The sequence below is a fragment of the Manis pentadactyla genome, chromosome 14 (assembly GCF_030020395.1).
Source record: "Manis pentadactyla isolate mManPen7 chromosome 14, mManPen7.hap1, whole genome shotgun sequence".
Classification (NCBI taxonomy): Eukaryota; Metazoa; Chordata; class Mammalia; order Pholidota; family Manidae; genus Manis; species Manis pentadactyla.
Genome location: NC_080032.1, coordinates 81,821,606 through 81,843,246, shown reverse-complemented (window position 1 = coordinate 81,843,246; position 21,641 = coordinate 81,821,606). Strand labels below are relative to the sequence as shown.

The following is a 21,641-nucleotide window of genomic DNA, read 5'->3' as shown; positions in this document are numbered from 1 at the left end:
TGTGAAAAACAACCCAAACTCTTTCTTCATGAAAACATCAAAGACAAACAGATATATTTCTTACATTTGAAGGATGAGGTTCTTTATGAATATTTACTTCCTGCATGTGTTCTCTGTACTGCTAAGTCCTGGGATACAAAGATTAAGAAGAGAAGCTTTTCCCTTAAGGAAAATAGTTTGGCAGATCCTGTCAAAACTAAAGACAGATTTTCCGTATCATCTGCAATTTCACTCTTGGAAAACTATCCCAGATGAAGACCCATTTTCACACAAAGTTGTATGTGAAATTTTCAAAGTAGCTTTATTCCTAATAGCCAAAAACTAGAATTATGCAATTGTCTTCTGTTGGGTGAGGATATATATATCCCTACCATGGAATACTACTCAGCAATGAACAGGAAGGAACTGCTGACACATGCGACAGCTTGGATGATCCTCAAGGAAATTATGCTAAGTGAAAAAGCCAGTCTCAAAAGGACACTAGTGCATGACTTGACTTATACAACATTTATGAAATAACATAATTATAGATACATGGAACAGATCTGTCATTGCCAGGGTTAGGGCTGGGTGAGAGAGAATGGGTGTGGCTATAAAGCGGTAGCAAAGGACTCTTGTGCAGAAGTACAGGTGAGACTACTGATTGTGGTGGTTATGCAAGGCTACACATATGATTAAATTGCATAGAACTATACACACACACACAATGAGTGTGCACATATAACTGGTGAAGTCTGAATAAGCTTTGTTGGTAGTAGTAATGTCAATTTCTTGGTTTTGGTGGCATACGAGAGCTGTGCAAGACATTTGGAAAAGCTGAGGGAAGGGTGCATGGAGCTATCCTGGAAATTTATATGAAACATTTTGTGAATGTGTAATTACTTCAACATAAAAAATATGTGAACATTATTAATGACTTTAAGCCAATAAATTTGACAATTTAGACGAAATAGGCAAACTCCAGGAAAGGACAGTCTACCACTAAAGCATACTCAAGAGCTAGTAGCCTGAGCAGCCCTACATATCATTAAGTAAAGTACATTTATGAAGTTAAAAATCTTATCACTATGAAATCTGCAGACACCATGGCACCACTGAGGTGGGCTGTCATTCATTCCTTTTTACTGAACAGCAAAGTCAAGGCTTAAGAAAGCTTGACTAACTTATTTAAGACAAATCAATGTCAGGATTCAAACCTGGGTCCTTCTGACTTCAAAGCCCACTCTTTTTATACCAGTGACTGGATAAATAACAACTACTTTTATGTTTTCTGTTCCATTCTGAAGCTTTCCGCTTAAGTTCAGATAACATTAACAGATATACTTAAGAACTGTTTCCCTGTCATGCTGGTTGGCTCCCTTTGAACAATACTGGCAAAAGCTGAAGGGTCACTGGGGGCTCGAAGACTCCCCTTTGGTAACTATTCGTGTGGATTCAAAGGAAGTCTGTGAGGTGAATCCTTCCCTTGAGAGGAGAACAGATATGCAGATGACTTTAATGCAGACTTTGAGGTTTTATGACATGGACTTCTGTCCCTAAGACGTTGTACTTCTTACCTTAAACACTTCCCCAAAGACCTTCCCACCTGAAACCTTGAGTGTTTTAAATTTCTGAAGCTCTGAAAATTTTCACTTTTTCTGACCAATCTTGAGATCCTACAATTACCTCTTCACTGTGTTTTCTGTTAGGCTTACTTTTTGTATAATATTGTTCATTTTCTCCATCCAGCCTATGTGGTCAGCTCCAAGTTCTTTCACTTGAAGACCCATCTGGGTGTTCTAATGGTTGAACTTGAAAAATGTGGTCTCCTGACTCCTGCAGAAATAGTATTATGATCAGTTCTAAGGCAGAAAATGAGAAAGATCTCACATGGCCCCAAACCTTTTTCCTTTGAATGGCCAATTGATCTGCTTATTCATTTTCTGTTACCAAAATGGGCCAGACAGGCAGTTAGGCTTCAAGAAACAAGTTTGGGCTCTTATTTGATGTCCCACTTGAGCAGATTTTTATAAAGCTGGAGAAAAGAAAGTATATTTTACATTTAGTTTTTTAAAAATGGATATATTTTGCATTTTCCTGCATGGAGTGAATGTTAGGTATTGATTTCAGAACAGTGGTTGCATCTTGTTGGGGGAGAAGAGGCACACAAGGGGTAAGGGTCTCCAGGGGCCTAACAATATATTTTTAAGGATAATTATAATACTTTTCACATTGAGAAAATTATCTGAGAGTGACAAGGTGTGTATGTATAAGTCTCAGGTTCCAAAAAAAGAGCTTGCATGGCTCTGCCTATATCTCTAGAAATGTCCTTACTCTGTTGCTGGAACAGATAGGTGGTTACTTACTTGTGCACATGAGTGCTTCATGGTTCAAGACATGTATGGATTTTAAATCTTCTAGGCTTTCCATAAGTTCTCTGTTAAATTTCATTTTCCCCTCCACAAAACACAATAAGTGTTCCCTCTTGCATGTGCCAAGCTTACAGTTCAGAGACGTCCTGCTCTGAAAACCACAAAGATGTGGACACTTGAGGATCCTCACATTGAGCCTGATCCACTCCTTGCTCAGCCTGTTCACTGAGCAGGTCCTGGTCATTCTCAGCCTCCAGCTGCAACATACCCTGATAAAGATGATTTATTTCTATGAAATAAATTTATTTCTATGGAAGAAGCAAAGCAGAGCAAAAGGGTTACCACAAGAGGTGGTGGTCCCTCTGGCCTGCCCATGTCCCCTTCTCTCAGAGCAAGTACATAGCCCGATCGAGACTGGAGCCTTCTAATGCATTTGTAAGGTAAGCAGGCATGCCCTTCTGCTGTGTGGACAGAGGAAGGCTGGGGCGGGAATGTGAGAAATGTCAGGGTCCACAAGAGAGCGCTTTTCAGGGCTGATAAGTAACAGACTTCCACCTGACCACGGACTCTAGCACTCCACTTAAATAAGGTGACTGACTGGTCTCTTCAACAAAGTCAATGTCAAGGAAAACGAAGAAGTGAGACTGTTCTTTATTAAAAGAGTCTAAAGAGATATAATAACCAAATTCATTGCATTGATCTTGTTTAGATGCTGATTTAAAAAAACATGGGCTATGAAAGTCATTTGGTGGACAATTGAAAAAATTAGAATATTGGGAGAATTGAGGATATTAGGTTATATTATGGAATTATTGCTAATTTTCCTAATGTGATAATGATATTTTCATTATGTAGAAGAAAATCTTCATTTTTATAGATGCTCTCCGAAGTAAACAGGGATGAAGTGTCATGCTGTCTCTGACCTACTTTTAAATGGTTCACAAATTTCCATCTACTTACATATATAAAGATTAAGCAAATAGGACAAATGGTAAATTTTAAATGGTAAGTTTTAAAATTCAAGTGTAAGAAATAAGTTAAATGTGAGACTATGATTAATCATCATATAATTCTAAGTTTTCTTTTTATTTAATTTTTTCATAATAAAAAAATGCCTACTCTATCAATTTGACCCACAACATTTATTTCTTTGCTTTGTTCTAGAAAAACATCCAAGGAATTTTCTGGTATTTCAATTCTCTGCTTGCATACACAAATGACAATAATTTATCTTTGAACATTTCTCTTTTTTAGGGAACTACACTGTGAAATGTTTCTTCTGTCCTTTGAAGACATTTGGTCTGAAATGCTTGTGTTTCAGCAAAAGTGTTTTAAGCTAGAAGGAGAAAAAGCTGGAGTCGGGAGAACAGGTCGGTCTGTTACTGAACCGTCTATATAAATTACTAAGACAATAGGAATAACTAACATTCGTAATAAATAACTATAGGAAGTAACTCTATAAATTTCTTTCATGTGCATTATTTCTTTTAATTATTATAATAGACTTGAGGTGGATAAAGGCAGGTATGGAAACCCCCTACAGTGGATCAGGCAGCCACCCCCAAAAAGGTATGTCTGTGTCCTCATACTGAGACGCTGTGAAAGTGACTATATTCGGATAGAGTCTCTGCAGATGTAATTAAATTAAGGATCTTGGGATGAGACTATCCCGGATTACCTAGGTGCCTCAGGCGGGTAACAAGGGGTCCTAATGAGGGACAGAAGGGAAAACGCAGACACGGAGGCCACGTGTCCCGCAGCCACAGCCTGGGAGCGCCGGCGGACGCCACAGACGGAACGGGCCAAGGACGGATTCCCCCTAGAGCCTTCGGAGGAAGGCTGGCCCCCTGATTTCTGAATTCCGGCCTCTAGAAACTAGGAGAGAATATTTTTGTTACTGTTCTAAGCCACCAAATTTGCGGTGATTTGTTCCAGTAGCACAGGAACCTGTGCTCGGTTTTCTGGTTCCGAGACCACGGCTCTTCCATCATCCCTAGTCCTGGGTTCAGGGTTATGAAATTCCTGCCACTTTCACAGCCCAGGGGCACCTCGCCAGTGATGTAAGGATCACGATCAGGCTGACAGCTGAAGAAACTAAAGCTAGATTTTCCGAGTATTATATGACTATGACTCTACTATGTCTTAGCGACCTCTGTTTGAATAAAGAGCATCCCCAATTTCAAATCTTTGCTGAAATATTCAGAAACAGCACACACACTGTGATGTAGAGCAAGAACACCAGAATGTAAACTGGGGGGGCCTGTGATCTAAGGCTTTTCCTACTGACGTGGGTGTTGAAGCCCCTGGCTACTCTAAGGCTCAGTTTGCTGTTCTGTAACAAGACAATTGAACCAGATCATCACAGAATCCAGATCAACCCTAGGCTTCCATGTCCAATAATCTATGATGACATTTCTTGTTCTCATCAATCAATTCACTGTAATGGTCAATATGCCACAAAAGAGTCAAAAGGCAGGAAGTAGAAATAAAGTATCTTTTTAAATCTGCAGGATGGAGTTGTACGTGTGTGTGTATATGTGTTTAATAACAAACTAAAAGTGAGCTTGCATGAAATAAACAGCCTGAGGGCATTATTTTCCATTTCGTGCAGCTCTTTGAAGAGTTCAGATGTCTCCGTTTGGCCGTCCATAAGCACCTGGAACTCAGCGAGAGAAATACTGAACACATCGTATTACCCCTCTACTTTGGCCAGGTGCCCCGACCCTGCTTATGGTCTCCCCATCAATCCAGATGCCTCTCCCAAAACCAGGAAGTCCTTGAATTTTCACAGGAGCCAGTCCTCTTCCTTTCATTGCCCATGTCAGATGCACTTCGTTTCCAAGCCCAGTAACACCCATCTTTTAAGTCCCTGTCCTCCCCAGCTGGTCATCATGACATTCCTGCCTCTACTCTGTGCCTTACTCTGCTCCTCATTGATTCTTTTTCATTTTCTTGTTATTGAAGTATTCTTGATATACAATCCTATGTTGGTTTCTAATGTACAACACCATGGTTCAACAGTTCCCCATATTATTGAAGCCTCACCTCCACTGGCACAGTTGCTATCTATCAATGGAGAAAGATGTTACAGAATCATTGACTATTTTCTCCATGCTTTACTACCATCCCTGTGACCAGCTTACATTGTGATTGATTGCAAATTATTATGCCCCTTTATCCCCCGTCACCCTCCACCACCCCCTGCCCTAACCCCTCTCCCCAGGTAACCACTAGTCACTTCTCAATGTCTATGAGTCTACTGCTGTTTTGTTCCTTTTGTTTTGCTTTGTTTTTATATTCCACAAATAAATGAAATCATTCGGTATTTGTGTTTCTCTGCCTGGCTTATTTCACTGAGCATAATACCCTCTAGCTCCATCTATGTTGTTGCAAATGGTAGGATTTCTTTTCTTCTTATGGCTGAATAATATTCTATTGTGCTTATGTAGCACATCTTCTTTATCCACTCACCTACTGACGGACACTTAGGCTGCTTCTCCTGTTGGTGTTTCGGCTTCCAGTCTGCATCCTGCTCTCTCTCTACCTCCTTAGTGTCCTGCCTGCCTGCCTGCTTGCCCGTCAGGCCTCTTCTTTCACCCTTCCTCTCTCAGGACACAATTTATCATTGGCCTCACTGTCTTTGTATGTGCCGCCTTCCTTTCTGAAATTCTTTCTTCCAATCTAGTGTATCCTTCAAAACTCAGTTGTCACAGTCCTTGGTCATCTGCCTGTACATCCCCTGCCAGGTACTGGAAGCACATTTGCTACTTTGAGCGTGGATTTCAGAATACAAAGCCATTATTTTGTCTGAGTTCCTACTAGTGTGTGAGCTCACAGAGGGGAAAGGATTTTATATGTATGTGTCACTGGCACTTTACAGTGCCCAGAATATAGCAGATACTTAATAAGTAGATTTAGAATAGTCTTCCTATATTTATTGCAGCACTATTTACAATAGCCAAGTTATGGAAGCAACCTAAGTGTCCATCAATAGACGAATGAACAAAGAAGGTGTGGTACAAATATACAACGGAATATTACTTGGCCATAAAAAAGAATGAAATCTTGCTGTTTGTAACAGCATGGATGGACCCTGAGGCCATTATGCTCAGTGAGACAAGTCAGCAGAGAAAGACAAATACCACATGACTTCACTTATATGTGAAATCTAAACAACAAAACAAATGATTAGGCTTAAGACAAAACAGAAACAGACTCATAAATACAGAAAATGGGTGGTTGCCGAAGGGGTGGGGTAGGAGGATTGGGAAAAAGGTGAAGAGGAAAAAGAGGAGCAAGCTTCCAGTTAAGAAAAAAAAAGAAAAGAAGAAGAAGAAATAGATTTCAGAAGCAGGCAAATGTATTCTGCTTGTGAGAGATGCAAACAAAAGCAGGAAATAGGAAAAGTCTGTTCACTCCCCTGGCACCTGAAATCAGCACTGGATATAGCAGTGTCAGGGATCAGGAAATGTGAAACCAGAGCAAAATACTCATTTCTAAATATTTTGGGGGTCTTTAATGGTTAGATATGGCAGCTTTAGCAGTCTAGCTAAAGCCTGTTTTGTTAATTAAACTACAAAATTTTTTTAACTTCGGTTAACTCTGCCCATTGTCTGAATCTGAGCTTTAAATCTTATGATCTTCTCTTACAAAAAGGCAAATGTCGAGGCGGAGCCAACATGGCGGCGTGAGTAGGACAGTGGGAATCTCCTCCCAAAAACATATATACTTTTGAAAATACAACAAACACAACTAGCCCTAAAAGAGAGACCAGAAGACGCAGGACAGTGGCCAGACTGCAGCTACACCAGCGAGAACCCAGCGCCTCGCGAAGGGGGTAAGATACAAGCCCCGGCCCTGCGGGACGCGAGCGCCCCTCCCCCCAGCTCCCGGCGGGAGAACAATAGGCAGAGCGGGAGGGAGTCGGAGCCCAGGACTGCCGAACACCCAGCCCCAGCCATCCGGGCCAGAGCGCAGACACAGTATATGCCCAGGGGGCCCTGGATACTGGGAGAACAGGGGGTAGACCTCGGAGCGGGTGCTGAAGCTGATGCCCCTGTGACAAAGAAAAGCGGGGGCTTTTTTGAAAGTCTTAAAGGGACAGGGACTTAACAGCTTGACGGAAACAACCCAGGTCACAGTACAGCAGCTGGAAATTACAGGGAAAACAGGGTGCACTAACCCCCTGGGCAACAGCTCTGAGACCCCTCACGGAGGCAAACAGTCAAGCAGCCCCCCCATCCATCACCCCACCGGGCGCTGCGAAAGCAGAGAAGCAGCCTGAGACAAATTCCGCCCACAGAAAGGGAAATTTCTCCCTTCCGGCCAGGCAAGACACAAAGACCCACTCTACACGCAATTACACAACACAAGCCACTAGGGGTCGCAGTTGCCCCAGTAAACAAAGGCCAGTAGTAAGTGAAAATTTTGGCCCTCCCAGCTGACAGTCAATAGCACCTGTCAACATGAAAAGGCAAAAAAATATGATTCAGACAAGACTAACCCAGACAGCTTCGGCATCTGCTACATCTTCCCCTGAGAAGGAATCTGGGGAGATAGATTTAGCCAGTCTACCTGAAAAAGAATTCAAAACAAAAGTCATAACCATGCTGATGGACTTGCAGAGAAATATGCAAGAACTAAGGAAGGAGAATTCAGAAATAAAACAAGCTCTGGAAGGACTTCAAAACAGAATGGACGAGATGCAAGAGACCATTAATGGACTAGAAAACAGAGAACAGGAACGCAGAGAAGCTGATGCAGAGAGAGATAAAAGGATCTCCAGGAATGAAAGAATTTTAAGAGAGCTGAGTGATCAATATAAAAGAAATAATTTAAGAATCATAGGCATTCCAGAAGAAGTAGAGAGAGAAAAGGGGATAGAAAATGTCTTTGAAGAAATAATTGCTGAAAATTTCCCCAAACTAGGGGAAGAAATGGCCTCTCAGACCACAGAGGTACACAGAACTCCCATGACAAGGGATCCAAGGAGGGCAACACCAAGACACATAATAATTAAAATGGCAAAGATCAAAGACAAGGACAAAGTATTACAAGCAGCCAGAGAGAAAAAAAAGGTTACCTACAAAGGAAAACCCATCAGGCTATCATCAGACTTCTCAACAGAAACCCTACAGGCCAGAAGAGAATGGCATGATATACTTAATGCAATGAAACAGAAGGGCCTCGAACCAAGACTACTGTATCCAGCACGAATATCATTTAAATATGAAGGAGGGATTAAACAATTCCCAGACAAGCAAAAGTTGAGGGAATTTGCCTCCCACAAACCACCTCTACAGGGCATCCTACAGGGACTGCTCTAGATGGGAGCACTCCTAAAAAGAGCACACAACAAAACACCCAACATATGAAGAAGGGAGGAGGAGGAATAAGAAGGGAGAGAAATAAAGAATCATCAGATTGTGTTTATAATAGCTCAACAAGCGAGTTAAGTTAGACAGTAAGACAGTAAAGAAGCTAACCCTAAACCTTTGGTAACCACAAACTTAAAGCCTGCAATGGCAATAAATTCATACCTTTCAATAATCACCCTAAATGTAAATGGACTGAATGCACCAATCAAAAGACACAGAGTAATAGAATGGATAAAAAAGCAAGATCCATCCATATGCTGCTTACAAGAGACTCACCTCAAACCCAAAGACGCGCACAGACTTAAAGTCAAGGGATGGAAAAAGATATTTCAAGCAAACAACAGAGAGAAGAAAGCAGGTGTTGCAATTCTGGTATCAGACAAAACAGACTTCAAAATAAAGAAAGTAAAAAAAGACAAAGAAGGACATTACATAATGATAAAGGGCTCAGTCCATCAAGAGGATATAACCATTATAAATATATATGCACCCAATACAGGAGCACCAACATACCTGAAACAAATATTAACAGAACTAAAGGAGGAAATAGAATGCAATGCATTCATTCTAGGAGACTTCAACACACCACTCACTCCAAAGGACAGATCCACCAGACAGAAAATAAGTAAGGACACAGAGGCACTGAACAACACACTAGAACAGATGGACCTAATAGACATCTACAGAACTCTACATCCAAAAGCAACAGGATACACGTTCTTCTCAAGTGCACATGGAACATTCTCCAGAATAGACCACATACTAGGACACAAAAAGAGCCTCAGTAAATTCCAAAAGATTGAAATCCTACCAACCAACTTTTCAGACCACAAAGGCATTAAACTAGAAATAAACTGTTCAAAGAAAGCAAAAAGGCTCACAAACACATGGAGGCTAAACAACACGCTCCTAAATAATCAATGGATCAATGACCAAATCAAAATGGAGATCCAGCAATATATGGAAACAAATGACAACAACAACACTAAGCCCCAACTTCTGTGGGATGCAGCAAAAGCAGTCTTAAGAGGAAAGTATATAGCACTCCAAGCATATTTAAAAAAGGAAGAGCAATCCCAAATGAACGGTCTAATATCACAACTATCAAAATTGGAAAAAGAAGAACAAATGAGGCCTAAGGTCAGCAGAAGGAGGGACATAATAAAGATCAGAGAAGAAATAAATAAAATTGAGAAGAATAAAACAATAGCAAAAATCAATGAAACCAAGAGCTGGTTCTTCGAGAAAATAAACAAAATAGATAAGCCTCTAGCCAGACTTATTAAGAGGAAAAGAGAGTCAACACAAATCAACAGTATCAGAAATGAGAAAGGAAAAATCACAACAGATCCCGCAGAAATACAAAGAATTATTAGAGACTACTATGAAAACCTATATGCTAACAAGCTGGGAAACCTAGGAGAAATGGACAACTTCCTAGAAAAATACAACCTTCCAAGACTGACCCAAAAAGAAACAGAAAATCTAAACAGACCAATTACCAGCAACGAAATTGAAGCGGTAATCAAAAAACTACCAAAGAACAAAACCCCCGGGCCAGATGGATTTACCTCGGAATTTTATCAGACATACAGGGAAGACATAATACCCATTCTCCTTAAAGTTTTCCAAGAAATAGAAGAGGAGGGGATACTCCCAAACTCATTCTATGAAGCTAACATCACCCTAATACCAAAACCAGGCAAAGACACCACCAAAAAAGAAAACTATAGACCAATATCCCTGATGAACGTAGACGCAAAAATACTCAACAAAATTTTAGCAAACCGAATTCAAAAATACATCAAAACCATCGTACACCATGACCAAGTGGGATTCATCCCAGGGATGCAAGGATGGCACAACATTCGAAAGTCCATCAATATCATCCACCACATCAACAAAAAGAAAGACAAAAACCACATGATCATCTCCATAGATGCTGAAAAAGCATTTGACAAAGTTCAACATCCATTCATGATAAAAACTCTCAGCAAAATGGGAATAGAGGGCAAGTACCTCAACATAATAAAGGCCATCTATGAAAAACCCACAGCCAACATTATATTGAATAGCGAGAAGCTGAAAGCATTTCCGCTGAGATCGGGAACTAGACAGGGATGCCCACTCTCCCCACTGTTATTTAACATTGTACTAGAGGTCCTAGCCACGGCAATCAGACAAAACAAAAAAATACAAGGAATCCAGATAGGCAAAGAAGAAGTCAAACTGTCACTATTTGCAGATGACATGATACTGTACATAAAAAACCCTAAAGACTCCACCCCAGAACTACTAGAACTGATATCGGAATACAGCAAAGTTGCAGGATACAAAATCAACACACAGAAATCTGTGGCTTTCCTATATACCAACAATGAACCAACAGAAAGAGAAATCAGGAAAACAACTCCATTCACAATTGCATCAAAAAAAATAAAATACCTAGGAATAAACCTAACCAAAGAAGTGAAAGACTTATATTCTGAAAACTACAAGTCACTCTTAAAAGAAATTAAAGGGGACACTAACAGATGGAAACGCATCCCATGCTCATGGCTAGGAAGAATTAATATCGTCAAAATGGCCATCCTGCCCAAAGCAATATACAGATTTGATGCAATCCCTATGAAACTACCAGCAACATTCTTCAATGAACTGGATCAAATAATTCAAAAATTCATATGGAACCACCAAAGACCCCGAATAGCCAAAGCAATCCTGAGAAAGAAGAATAAAGTAGGGGGGATCTCACTCCCCAACTTCAAGCTCTATTATAAAGCCATAGTAATCAAGACAATTTGGTACTGGCACAAGAACAGAGCCACAGACCAATGGAACAGACTAGAGAATCCAGACATTAACTCAGACATATATGGTCAATTAATATTTGATAAAGGAGCCATGGACATACAATGGCGAAATGACAGTCTCTTCAACAGATGGTGCTGGCAAAACTGGACAGCTACATGTAGGAGAATGAAACTGGACCATCGTCTAACCCCATATACAAAAGTAAACTCAAAATGGATCAAAGACCTGAATGTAAGTCATGAAACCATTAAACTCTTGGAAGAAAACATAGGCACAAACCTCTTAGACATAAACATGAGTGACCTCTTCTTGAACATATCTCCCCGGGCAAGGAAAACAACAGCAAAAATGAACAAGTGGGACTATATTAAGCTGAAAAGCTTCTGTACAGCAAAAGACACCATCAATAGAACAAAAAGAAACCCTACAGTATGGGAGAATATCTTTGAAAATGACACATCCGATAAAGGCTTGACGTCCAGAATATATAAAGAGCTCACACGCCTCAACAAACAAAAAACAAATAACCCAATTAAAAAATGGGCAAAGGAACTGAACAGACGGTTCTCCAAAAAAGAAATACAGATGGCCAACAGACACATGAAAAGATGCTCCACATCGCTAATTATTAGAGAAATGCAAATTAAAACTACAATGAGGTATCACCTCACACCAGTAAGGATGGCTGCCATCCAAAAGACAAACAACAACAAATGTTGGCGAGGCTGTGGAGAAAGGGGAACCCTCCTACACTGCTGGTGGGAATGTAAACTTGTTCAACCATTGTGGAAAGCAGTATGGAGGTACATCAAAATGCTCAAAACAGACTTACCATTTGACCCAGGAATTGCACTCCTAGGAATTTACCCTAAGAATGCAGCAATCAAGTATGAGAAAGATCAGTGCACCCCTATGTTTATCGCAGCACTATTTACAATAGCCAAGAATTGGAAGCAACCTAAATGTCCATCGATAGATGAATGGATAAAGAAGATGTGGTACATATACACAATGGAATACTACTCAGCCATAAGAAAAGGGCAAATCCAACCATTTGCAGCAACATGGATGGAGCTGGAGGGTATTTTGCTCAGTGAAACAAGCCAAGCAGAGAAAGAGAAATACCAAATGATTTCACTCATCTGTGGAATATAAGAACAAAGGAAAAACTGAAGGAACAAAACAGCAGCAGAATCACAGAACTCAAGAATGGACTAACAGGTACCAAAGGGAAAGGGACTGGGGAGGATGGGTGGGTAGGGAGGGATAAGGGGGGGAGAAGTAGGGGGGTATTAAGATTAGCATCCATAGCGGGGTGGGAGAAAGGGGAGGGCTGTACAACACAGAGAAGACAAGTAGTGATTCTACAACAGGTTGCTACGCTGATGGACAGTGACTGTAAAGGAGTATATAGGGGGGACCTGGTATAGGGGAGAGCCTAGTAAACAAAGTATTCGTAAGTATTCGTCATGTAAGTGTAGATTAATGATTAAAAAAAAAAAATGCAGTTCCTATGTGGTGACCTCTAATGAGTTCTACACAATAATATAAAGGACATATAAAAGTGTAGGCAAAGGGTCTGTTTGTGTTTATACAGAGGATCAAAGCCTAATTTGGCTACCCCGAAAATGAACTAAGAAACGATATGAAAGAGAACTTCCAACATCAGCACTCTCGGGAAGACTCATGCCAGAAGATGATCATCAAAAAACCCCAACAAAGATCCACGCACTGCTACAGCTGTAGATGCACTCATCCCACCAGCTCCTGGACTTGCCATGGGAATGAAGGAGATATCTAAGCTGGCCTGTGCATACAGTAAAACAACAAATTTGACTGGATCTATACTGTTGGAACTCAACCAAGAATTAGGAGAAGTGCAAATTGTAGCGCTCCAAAATCTTACAACTACAGACTATTTACTGTTAAAAGAACATATGGGATGTGAACAGTGCCCAGGAATGGGTTGTTTTAATTTGTCTGATTTTTCTCAAACTATTCAAATTCAGTTAGATAATAACCATCATATCATTGATAAGTTTTCACAAATGCCTAGGGTGCCTAACTGGTTTTCTTGGTTTCACTGGAGATGGCTGGTAATTACAGGTATGCTTTGGTTATGTAACTATACTCCTATTATGTTAATGTGTGTGCGCAATTTAAGTAGTAGCTTAAAATATATACATGCTGAAGTTACTCTACAAGAAGATATGTCAAAGAAATAATCAATCTTCCCATGTTTTCTCCCGCCTGCTACTTCTATAGCTTTTCTTCTTCCTTCCTAATTACAACGAATTCTTAAATAGAATTCGTGCCTCATATCAAATTTACCGAGTATCATAACTCCTCCAAGTGGTAAAGATACCTCAAGACAAATGCTGGGCATAGAAGCCACAGGGCATAAATATGCAAAGAAATAAAAAGCTAACCATTTCAAACAATAAGGCTTCTCTCTCACTTACCAACTTAACATTTCCCTGTGTGGCCCCGGAAGATGACTGGTTAGCCAGAGACGGGTAAGATTCCTCAAGGGAGGAACAACCTAAGACAGGCACAGTCGCTGGGGGGTCATCAGGTGAGAAATTGGGGATCAACAGAGGTGAGGCTTAGAACCTCACCCCCCCTGTACTGAGAGAAATCTTCTGCATATGTGGATGTTTTATTGCCCTTGTCTAGCTTGGATTAACACATAGTCTACAGGCACACACCTGATCATCTACATTTGCTCTCTTACAACACTAAACTATGTTTTCTACCTTTATGTTGTATCTACCTACCACTTCAGCATCTTATTAAAAATAATAAAGAGAGAAATGTGGTATCCACATATAAATCAAGTATAAAAATCAAATGTGTATTCATATTTGAACTGACTGTTTATAGTTCATAATGCATGAGCAAAACCAAAAGTTTCTGTGATGACTGCCCTTGTACTGTTCACCATGTAACTTATTCACTATGTAAGAATTTGTTCTCCATGTAAGAACTTGTTCGTTATGCTTCAGAAGATTGGAGACTGACGAAAATTAGGCTTGGGGTGGATTAATGATTGTGCATTGAGCATTGACTCCCCTATACAGAATTTTATTGTTGTTAACAACCATTTGATCAATAAAAATGAGAGATGCCCTAACAACAACAACCAAGAAAAAGTACACACTTCCAATTGTAAAATAAATAAGCAACCGGGATGTAATGTATAGCATAAGGAATATAGTCAAAATATTGTAACAACTTGGTATGGTGATAGCTGGTACTTAGAATTATCATGTATATAAATGTTGAATCACTGTGTTGTACACCTGAAACTAATGTAATGTAATACTGTGTGTCAACTACCCTTCAATAAAAAATAATTATCTAAAAAAAAAAAAAAAAAAAAAAAAAAAACAAAAAGGCAAATGTAAGATGATGCAAAACAGAAACCTTCTAGTGCGATGTTCCTCCAGAAACATTTGTCAGCAGAGCCTGATTTATTATTACTTATGTTAATTCTGTAACTGCATGTGATTTGTGTGTAATTGTAAAATTTTCCTTATAAGCAAATTAATATAAAGTACAATCATAAAATTTTAAAAACCTTTAGTTAAATCTTATGCTCTGACTTGAAATTTGTAAGAAATAGACTATATACCTTATACCCTGAGAGTGTGGACTCTTGGACAAACGGTTACAGACTGAATGATTTTATTCTCCAATTGGACTTATCCTGTCCTGGGTCAGCGAGTGATGGCATCGTGTTTTGCTGACTAACAGGCTTCAGCAGGGTACACTGAACTAGAATGCAGGGCGGTGTGGGGGCAAAGTGGGTCTAATGGTCGCAGCCCTTGCCTAGACTCAGGGACAAGCCCCCTGCAAAGAATCAGATGATGTATTTGTACAGTAACACCTTCGATTCGCGTGTTCCCTAAGATCACAGCCCCTCACACCTCCATTTCCCCATCTGCTTTTCCTTCCTCAGCCCCTCTAAAAATTCCATCCTGAGACTCCCCTTTTATTTCAGTTTGTGTTATTCTTTTTTCCATAAATTATATCTGGATAGTTGTCTCTCCTTTCCCTTTTTGTCTATCTCATTATTATCTATTCTGCACACCTCCAACTATATCCCCTCATGCTTTCTATCCCCTTCTATTTTGTTGTTTTTCTGTTTACTTACTGCAGAGTCCTTGAAGGTAAAGTCCATAATATATTCAAAAGAGAAGTAGACAAAGAAATGAATCCTGTGCTTCCTCTAGGGCCTGCCTAAGCCTGGAAGGACGAAATTCTCACTCTGTCCTTCCCTTACGATTTTCAGGCTGGTTGAAACCACCTTCCTCTGACGCCCGTTACCTGGGGAATCTCTGGAGAGATTTTTGCCTTTGGTAATAACATGATCTAATTGGTACTGGAAACATAAACTCTGTCCAGGACAGTCTCAGGAGTTTGTCAAAATTCCCTCCATTCCATGTCAGCTTGGAGACTGAGTATCCAAGACAGAGAGGCTCAGGCTGAGTTAAGAACAAACAGATCATCTCTCTCTGATTGTGCTGTTAGAAGACGATCTGCGAGCAGGGTGCAGTTTTACATACAGTGTTGCTCTAAGGTGAAAAATGTCAGTTATTTCACAAACTCCAAGGACAAAAATAACATAAAATGCGCATTTTGAAGGGAAGGCTAGTAAGTCCCTCACGTGATAACACCAGCTCTCACCTCCCTCTGGTTTCAAATGAACGTCCTGCACCTATTCCGAGGAAACCCTTTGAGATATGAGATACGATGTTCCTCTCTTCACCCGCGGTGATATCTAAGCCTCTCCCTTACCCACTGTGTAGTCTCCACCTCGTGAAGGAAGTCGCTTTGAGGGTTTTCAGAGAAAATGCCGTCTTCTTCATCAGGTCCGTCCAAGACATGGTCTCTTTCGGTAAATTCCCTTAGCAAACTTATAGCCACACAATTGAAACAGATGCTGTTACTATGCCCGGGTCTGTAGCTTGGGCCCGCCCCAAACACTTCTAGAGGGAGGACAACGGGCTCTTTCCTGGCCCCAAGGAGCACCTGCTAGCCTCATACTGATTGCATTCTGTGAGAATAATGTCTACCACAGTACACAGCACAGAATAGGAACAGAGAGGTTAAACACTTATTACTGAATCAATAAATGATTTAACAGTGAGATGCCAAGTTCCAACGCCATTGCGGCTGGCTGTGCACAATAAACAAATACTACATAAATATCTCCTTTTACAAAGCAGAGTTAAAAAGTGCCACATGGTTCAAAGGACCATGCAGAACGGAGTAAGCCTATGACACCATCTTGCTCTCTAGTCCTCAGATGTCCTTCCCACAACCTTTGCTAGTTTCTTATTTCTCCCCAGAGCTTCCATGAATAAATAAGCAGCTATGTTTATATAAATAAATAGATGCTTTTTTACATCTCAGTGAGAGGATATTTATATATACACTATTCTGTACCTTCTTTTTCTGTTTTAATAACCTATCTGGGAGATCATTTCATATTAGGAATGGACTGAGCTTAAAATTTTCATTTTAAAAATAATTAACTAATATTCTATCACATAGTAATTGGGAAATCAGTTCTTTATTATTGGATATGTAGTTTTTTTCTGATCAGTTACTACAAACAATGCTGCATGAATATTCTCACACATCTCTGTATTGATGTGTATATGCACATCAATGGGAGAACCCTTAAAATAGAATTGCTGGGTCAACAGATATGTGTATTTCAGATTTTGATACATTTTATCAATTATGCTTTAAAGAAGTTGAATCCAAGTACATTTCTGGCAAAAACAATAAGAGTGCGTGTTTTCCACTCCTTTTCTAGAACCACGTTTTATTAAAGTTTTTAATCCTTGCCATCCTGGTATGCTTAAATTGGTATATCATTTGAGTTCTAATTCGTTTATAAGTGAACTGAGCATCTTTGCCTATATACATATAAAACCTGATTGTACTTCCTTTGTTATGATAATTGTTTTGATATCGTTGCCCATTCTCTATTGGACTATTAGTAGTTTGCTGGAGTGCATATATGTATATACATGTACACCACACACATACAAACACTTCTGGATTAATTACAATAAATCTGTGGTGGAGGTCTATGGTTCCCAGTCTGTGGGCCTTGAACCCTGAAGTGTGGAGCACTCTATCCCTACCCTGCATAGAATGGGGTCTCTCTCCATACATTTCTATAGACTGAATAAATATGGCTTACATGAATAAAAACTTAATGTATATGTTACTGTTATTAATAAATCATAAATGCATTTAAAAACATCTCTGATATAATAGCTTTACTGACATATGAGGGATTCTGGAAAATCTTACTTTAAAAAAGTTCTTCCTATTTAAAAAGGTTGTTAGTGATTGGTTTATATTAGAACTTATTTTCATCATGTATTAACAAATGCATATATGTATTTATGAATATTTGTACTTCTACTCCAGAAAGTATTTTAAGTGGGCTATGTCTTTAACAGGTGAAAATAGCGAAGGCACGAAACAATCAGTATAATTTTTTAAACTGAGATAGTCTTGGACATTTCTAGTCCCCTGATGTACACCTAGTTGATGATCATAGACCCTTTTACTGTCTCACAGGACCTACCACAATAAATATTCATGAAGTCAAAATTAGAAGAATTGTGGAAAATGTCAACCCCAAATCTGCACTGGGAAATCTCATCATTCGCATCCTAACGGCCCAAATGAAGCCTCCAGATAGGAGCCCAGAAACTGAGCTCGTGTGAGCTCAGCCCTGACTTACTTCTGCACCGCACCTTCAGCCATATTGATATTTTGGAGAAAGCCACTGTTTTTCTCAGTCAACTGTTCTTCCTTCCCAGCCATCTTCATCTGCAGAGACATAGTGTCACTTAGCTTCGTAAGAGCCATTTCTTCAGCACTGCAGGGACAATGGCGACAGTAAGACAGGTTTCATGGCAGTATTGACAACTTCATCCCCCACACTGGGGTGCTGACAGCAGATGTATTTCAGGGAATTTGGCCTTAACCCCTCTCCTTCCAAGACCAGCCAGCAAACGTAAGGGACTGTCATTTGTAGGTATCTCTGCTCAGATACATACAGGAAGGTTTTGTCTGTGCTGTGCTGTCCCTAAAGACATCTCTGGCTAATGTGAGGACTGTTTGAGCCTGTAAATGTGTGTTTAATTCCTGAATGGGAATATTATAGAGCTATATAAAATAGCCAGGTTAGGAAGATGGAAAACTTCATTTTTTTTTTTGAATCTATAAAGTTTTTATTTTCTCCATGCCAGAATATTTTTCATTACAATTATATACTTCCAAATAATTTAACATTTAACTATTCAAATCAGATGGGATAATTAACATAATAAAGGAAAACTTCTGGTTAGGTTTTATTTAGTTACAATACGTATCTCCCAACAGCATGCAATAAAAATTTCCACAGTCCTCAATTGAACTGTATGTCATTTTCTTTTAGAATTTCTTGTTTTTCATGAAAATAATTTCTAAACCACTCTATGTGTTCGACCTTTTGTTTAACACTCAGATATGGATTTTTGGAAAGGCTGCAGGTCACCAGCTCCATGAAGTGGCAAGGGAACCTTCATTTTTATAACCACTTTCTGATGATACACATGCACATCATAAAAAAGATAGAAAAAGAGAAAGAAGAAAAGTAAAATCATTGGTACTCCAGAGATAACCAGAGATATCCAGACAAAATCACTGTTCATATTTTGGTATTATATCTTTCCATTTCTAAATTTGATATTTGTTACATTCTTTCCTATTGGTGACAATTAGGTTACTTCTAATTTTTCACTAATATAAATAATATGGTACTTAACATCCTCATTTAGTATTTTTTAGTGCATCTCTATTATTTATTTAGAATACTTCCCTAGAAGTGGAACTACTGAGTCAAAGTATATTCAGATGTTAAAGTATTCAAAGAAATTTATTTTTAATTTATTAATAGAATAAATAAATGTTTATAATATATAAATATAATATATAATATAAATAATAAATATATATACATAAATATAAAATAAATTTATCTTTAAGGATTTAAGGAGGTTTAAGAAAAATATTCCAAAATTGCTTTTCTAAAGATTCATCCAATATACTCCAACACCAGCTGTGTGTGAGGATTGGAACCTTCTTTCCAGCCTGATAGGCAAGCGTTAGCTGGAGAGCAGAGAAGTGAATTGTGCAGCACATTTAAGTAGTGAGAAAAACAGAGATGAACGGAAATAGGAAAGAAAGTAGAGAAGTGTAAGATGGGTTCTAGGAAGTTCATATCAACAGTTGTAAGAAAGAATTCATGTGAACATAACTCTTAGTTACCGGCAGAGATCAGAAGGGTTGTACCCAGTACCAAACAGGAAGAAGTCTGTTTCCTCTGTATACTCAAGTAAGTGACGGTAGTAAATGGGCCTGAACTGGAGGGTGGCCTGGCCCCAGGACCCTTGGGAACAGAATTCCTAAGGGACAGAGGGGAATGTAGGCTGACAGAAAAGGAAGCGACAGCAGGGATTTTCCTAGAAAGGAAGTGACAGTAGGGATGACTGGAATTAGGAACAGGGATAAGGACAGAAGCTCTGGGCACCACAGAGATACTGGAATATTCTCGGCAACCAAGGGCCTGGTCCATCACTCCTTGGCAAACTGAGCCTCGTCCTTGACCTGTGGTCAAGTGTCCTAGAGCGCTGCAGTGCATGTCCGGCAAAGGGGACCCCAGTGAAGGAGAAGCAGCAGGCCAGGGCTGGAAGCTTTGATACCAGATGCTCCAGCCTTCTCAACGTTCAGTGTGACCAAGAGTAAACCTTTGACCTCTTTCAGGAAGGACACTGTGACCTGCCCAATCTCATCGCAGCTCCTATCCAGATGGTTTCATCTGTTTCCTGAAGGTGGTAAGCATTCCCACGGCAATTCCGAGCTCTGAAAGATGAATGGCCCCTGAGGTGTGCCTGGTTTCATGTCTCTTTCCTGTACAAAATGTATAATCCTGTGCAAATAATTGGATTTCCTTATTTTGATAACTCTTTGACATCCCAGTAGCTTCTGTTGGATGATTTAAAAGAAAATCTGTTTCTCTCAATTCAGATACCTACACAAATTCTGCCTCCATACAGTTTCTTACAATTCAAATAACAATTAGAATCCTAATGATGGCCTATGTCTCTGCAGCTCTTCTTAGCTTACGAAGTGCTTTTCACCTGTTTTCTTATACAGGTTCCTCAACAGCATGGTGAGGAAGGTGTCACTGCGGGTTAACCAGCCAGCGCTGTAGGGGAAGGTGTGATTCACCATCAGTCATGTAGCTGGCTCACCAACAAAGCCAGGAGGACTCAGAACTTCCTTGTTCTCACAACTACCTAAAGGGACTTCTCCCCCACCTCCACAGAGGATCTGGACCAGGGCTTTCCAGTAAAACTTTCTGGGGTGATGGAAATCTTCTCTACACTGTTGAATACAGTGGCATTAGCCACATGTGCCTAGTGAGCACTTGAAAATGTGACTAATGCAACTGAAGAATTATAATCCAATTTAGATAAATTTAAATGGAAAGAGCCCCATGTGGCTAGCGGCTAGCATACTGGACAACTCAGAATTTTCTAGACCAGGGATCAGCAACCTATAGCCTGCAGGCCAAGTCCATCCTGCCAGCTGCTTCTGTAAATGACATTTTATGGAAACAGAGCCACACCCATTCCTTTACCTATTGTCTGTGACAGCATTTGTGCTGCAATGTCAGAGTTCAGTGCTTGCAAGAAAGACCTAAATGTGATGTGCAGAGCCTAAAATATTTACCATCTTGCCCTTTACAGAAAAAAATTTGCCAACCACTGTTCTAGAGCATCACCTTCTATGATGCTGGGTGTCTGCTACCGTGAATCAACACAACACAGTGAGGAAGAGCTCGAGTTTTGGAGAGTCGGGCCGAGGTCATAACACTTAGCAGCTGGACATAACCCAGATGTTGTAGGTCTTACTTTCCTTATCCATAGAATGGAGCTAACATTATACTTTTAGTGTTATTAGAGCTGTGAAGAGTAAATAAAATAATTCATATTGTGCTTAATATGGTGCCAGACAGATG

General features: G+C 39.8%; 1 protein-coding gene across 1 annotated transcript in view; it reads right to left on the bottom strand.

The window, feature by feature from the left end:
* The window catches only part of SMCO2 (single-pass membrane protein with coiled-coil domains 2), an 86,221-nt gene that overhangs the window by 9,859 nt on the left and 54,721 nt on the right, over nt 1-21,641 (bottom strand). The window contains 4 exon segments of the mRNA XM_057491292.1: nt 1,666-1,815; nt 2,484-2,620; nt 16,361-16,460; nt 18,315-18,452. Of these exon segments, the coding sequence (XP_057347275.1) occupies nt 1,666-1,815; nt 2,484-2,620; nt 16,361-16,460; nt 18,315-18,442 (515 nt within the window). The 5' untranslated portion in view covers nt 18,443-18,452.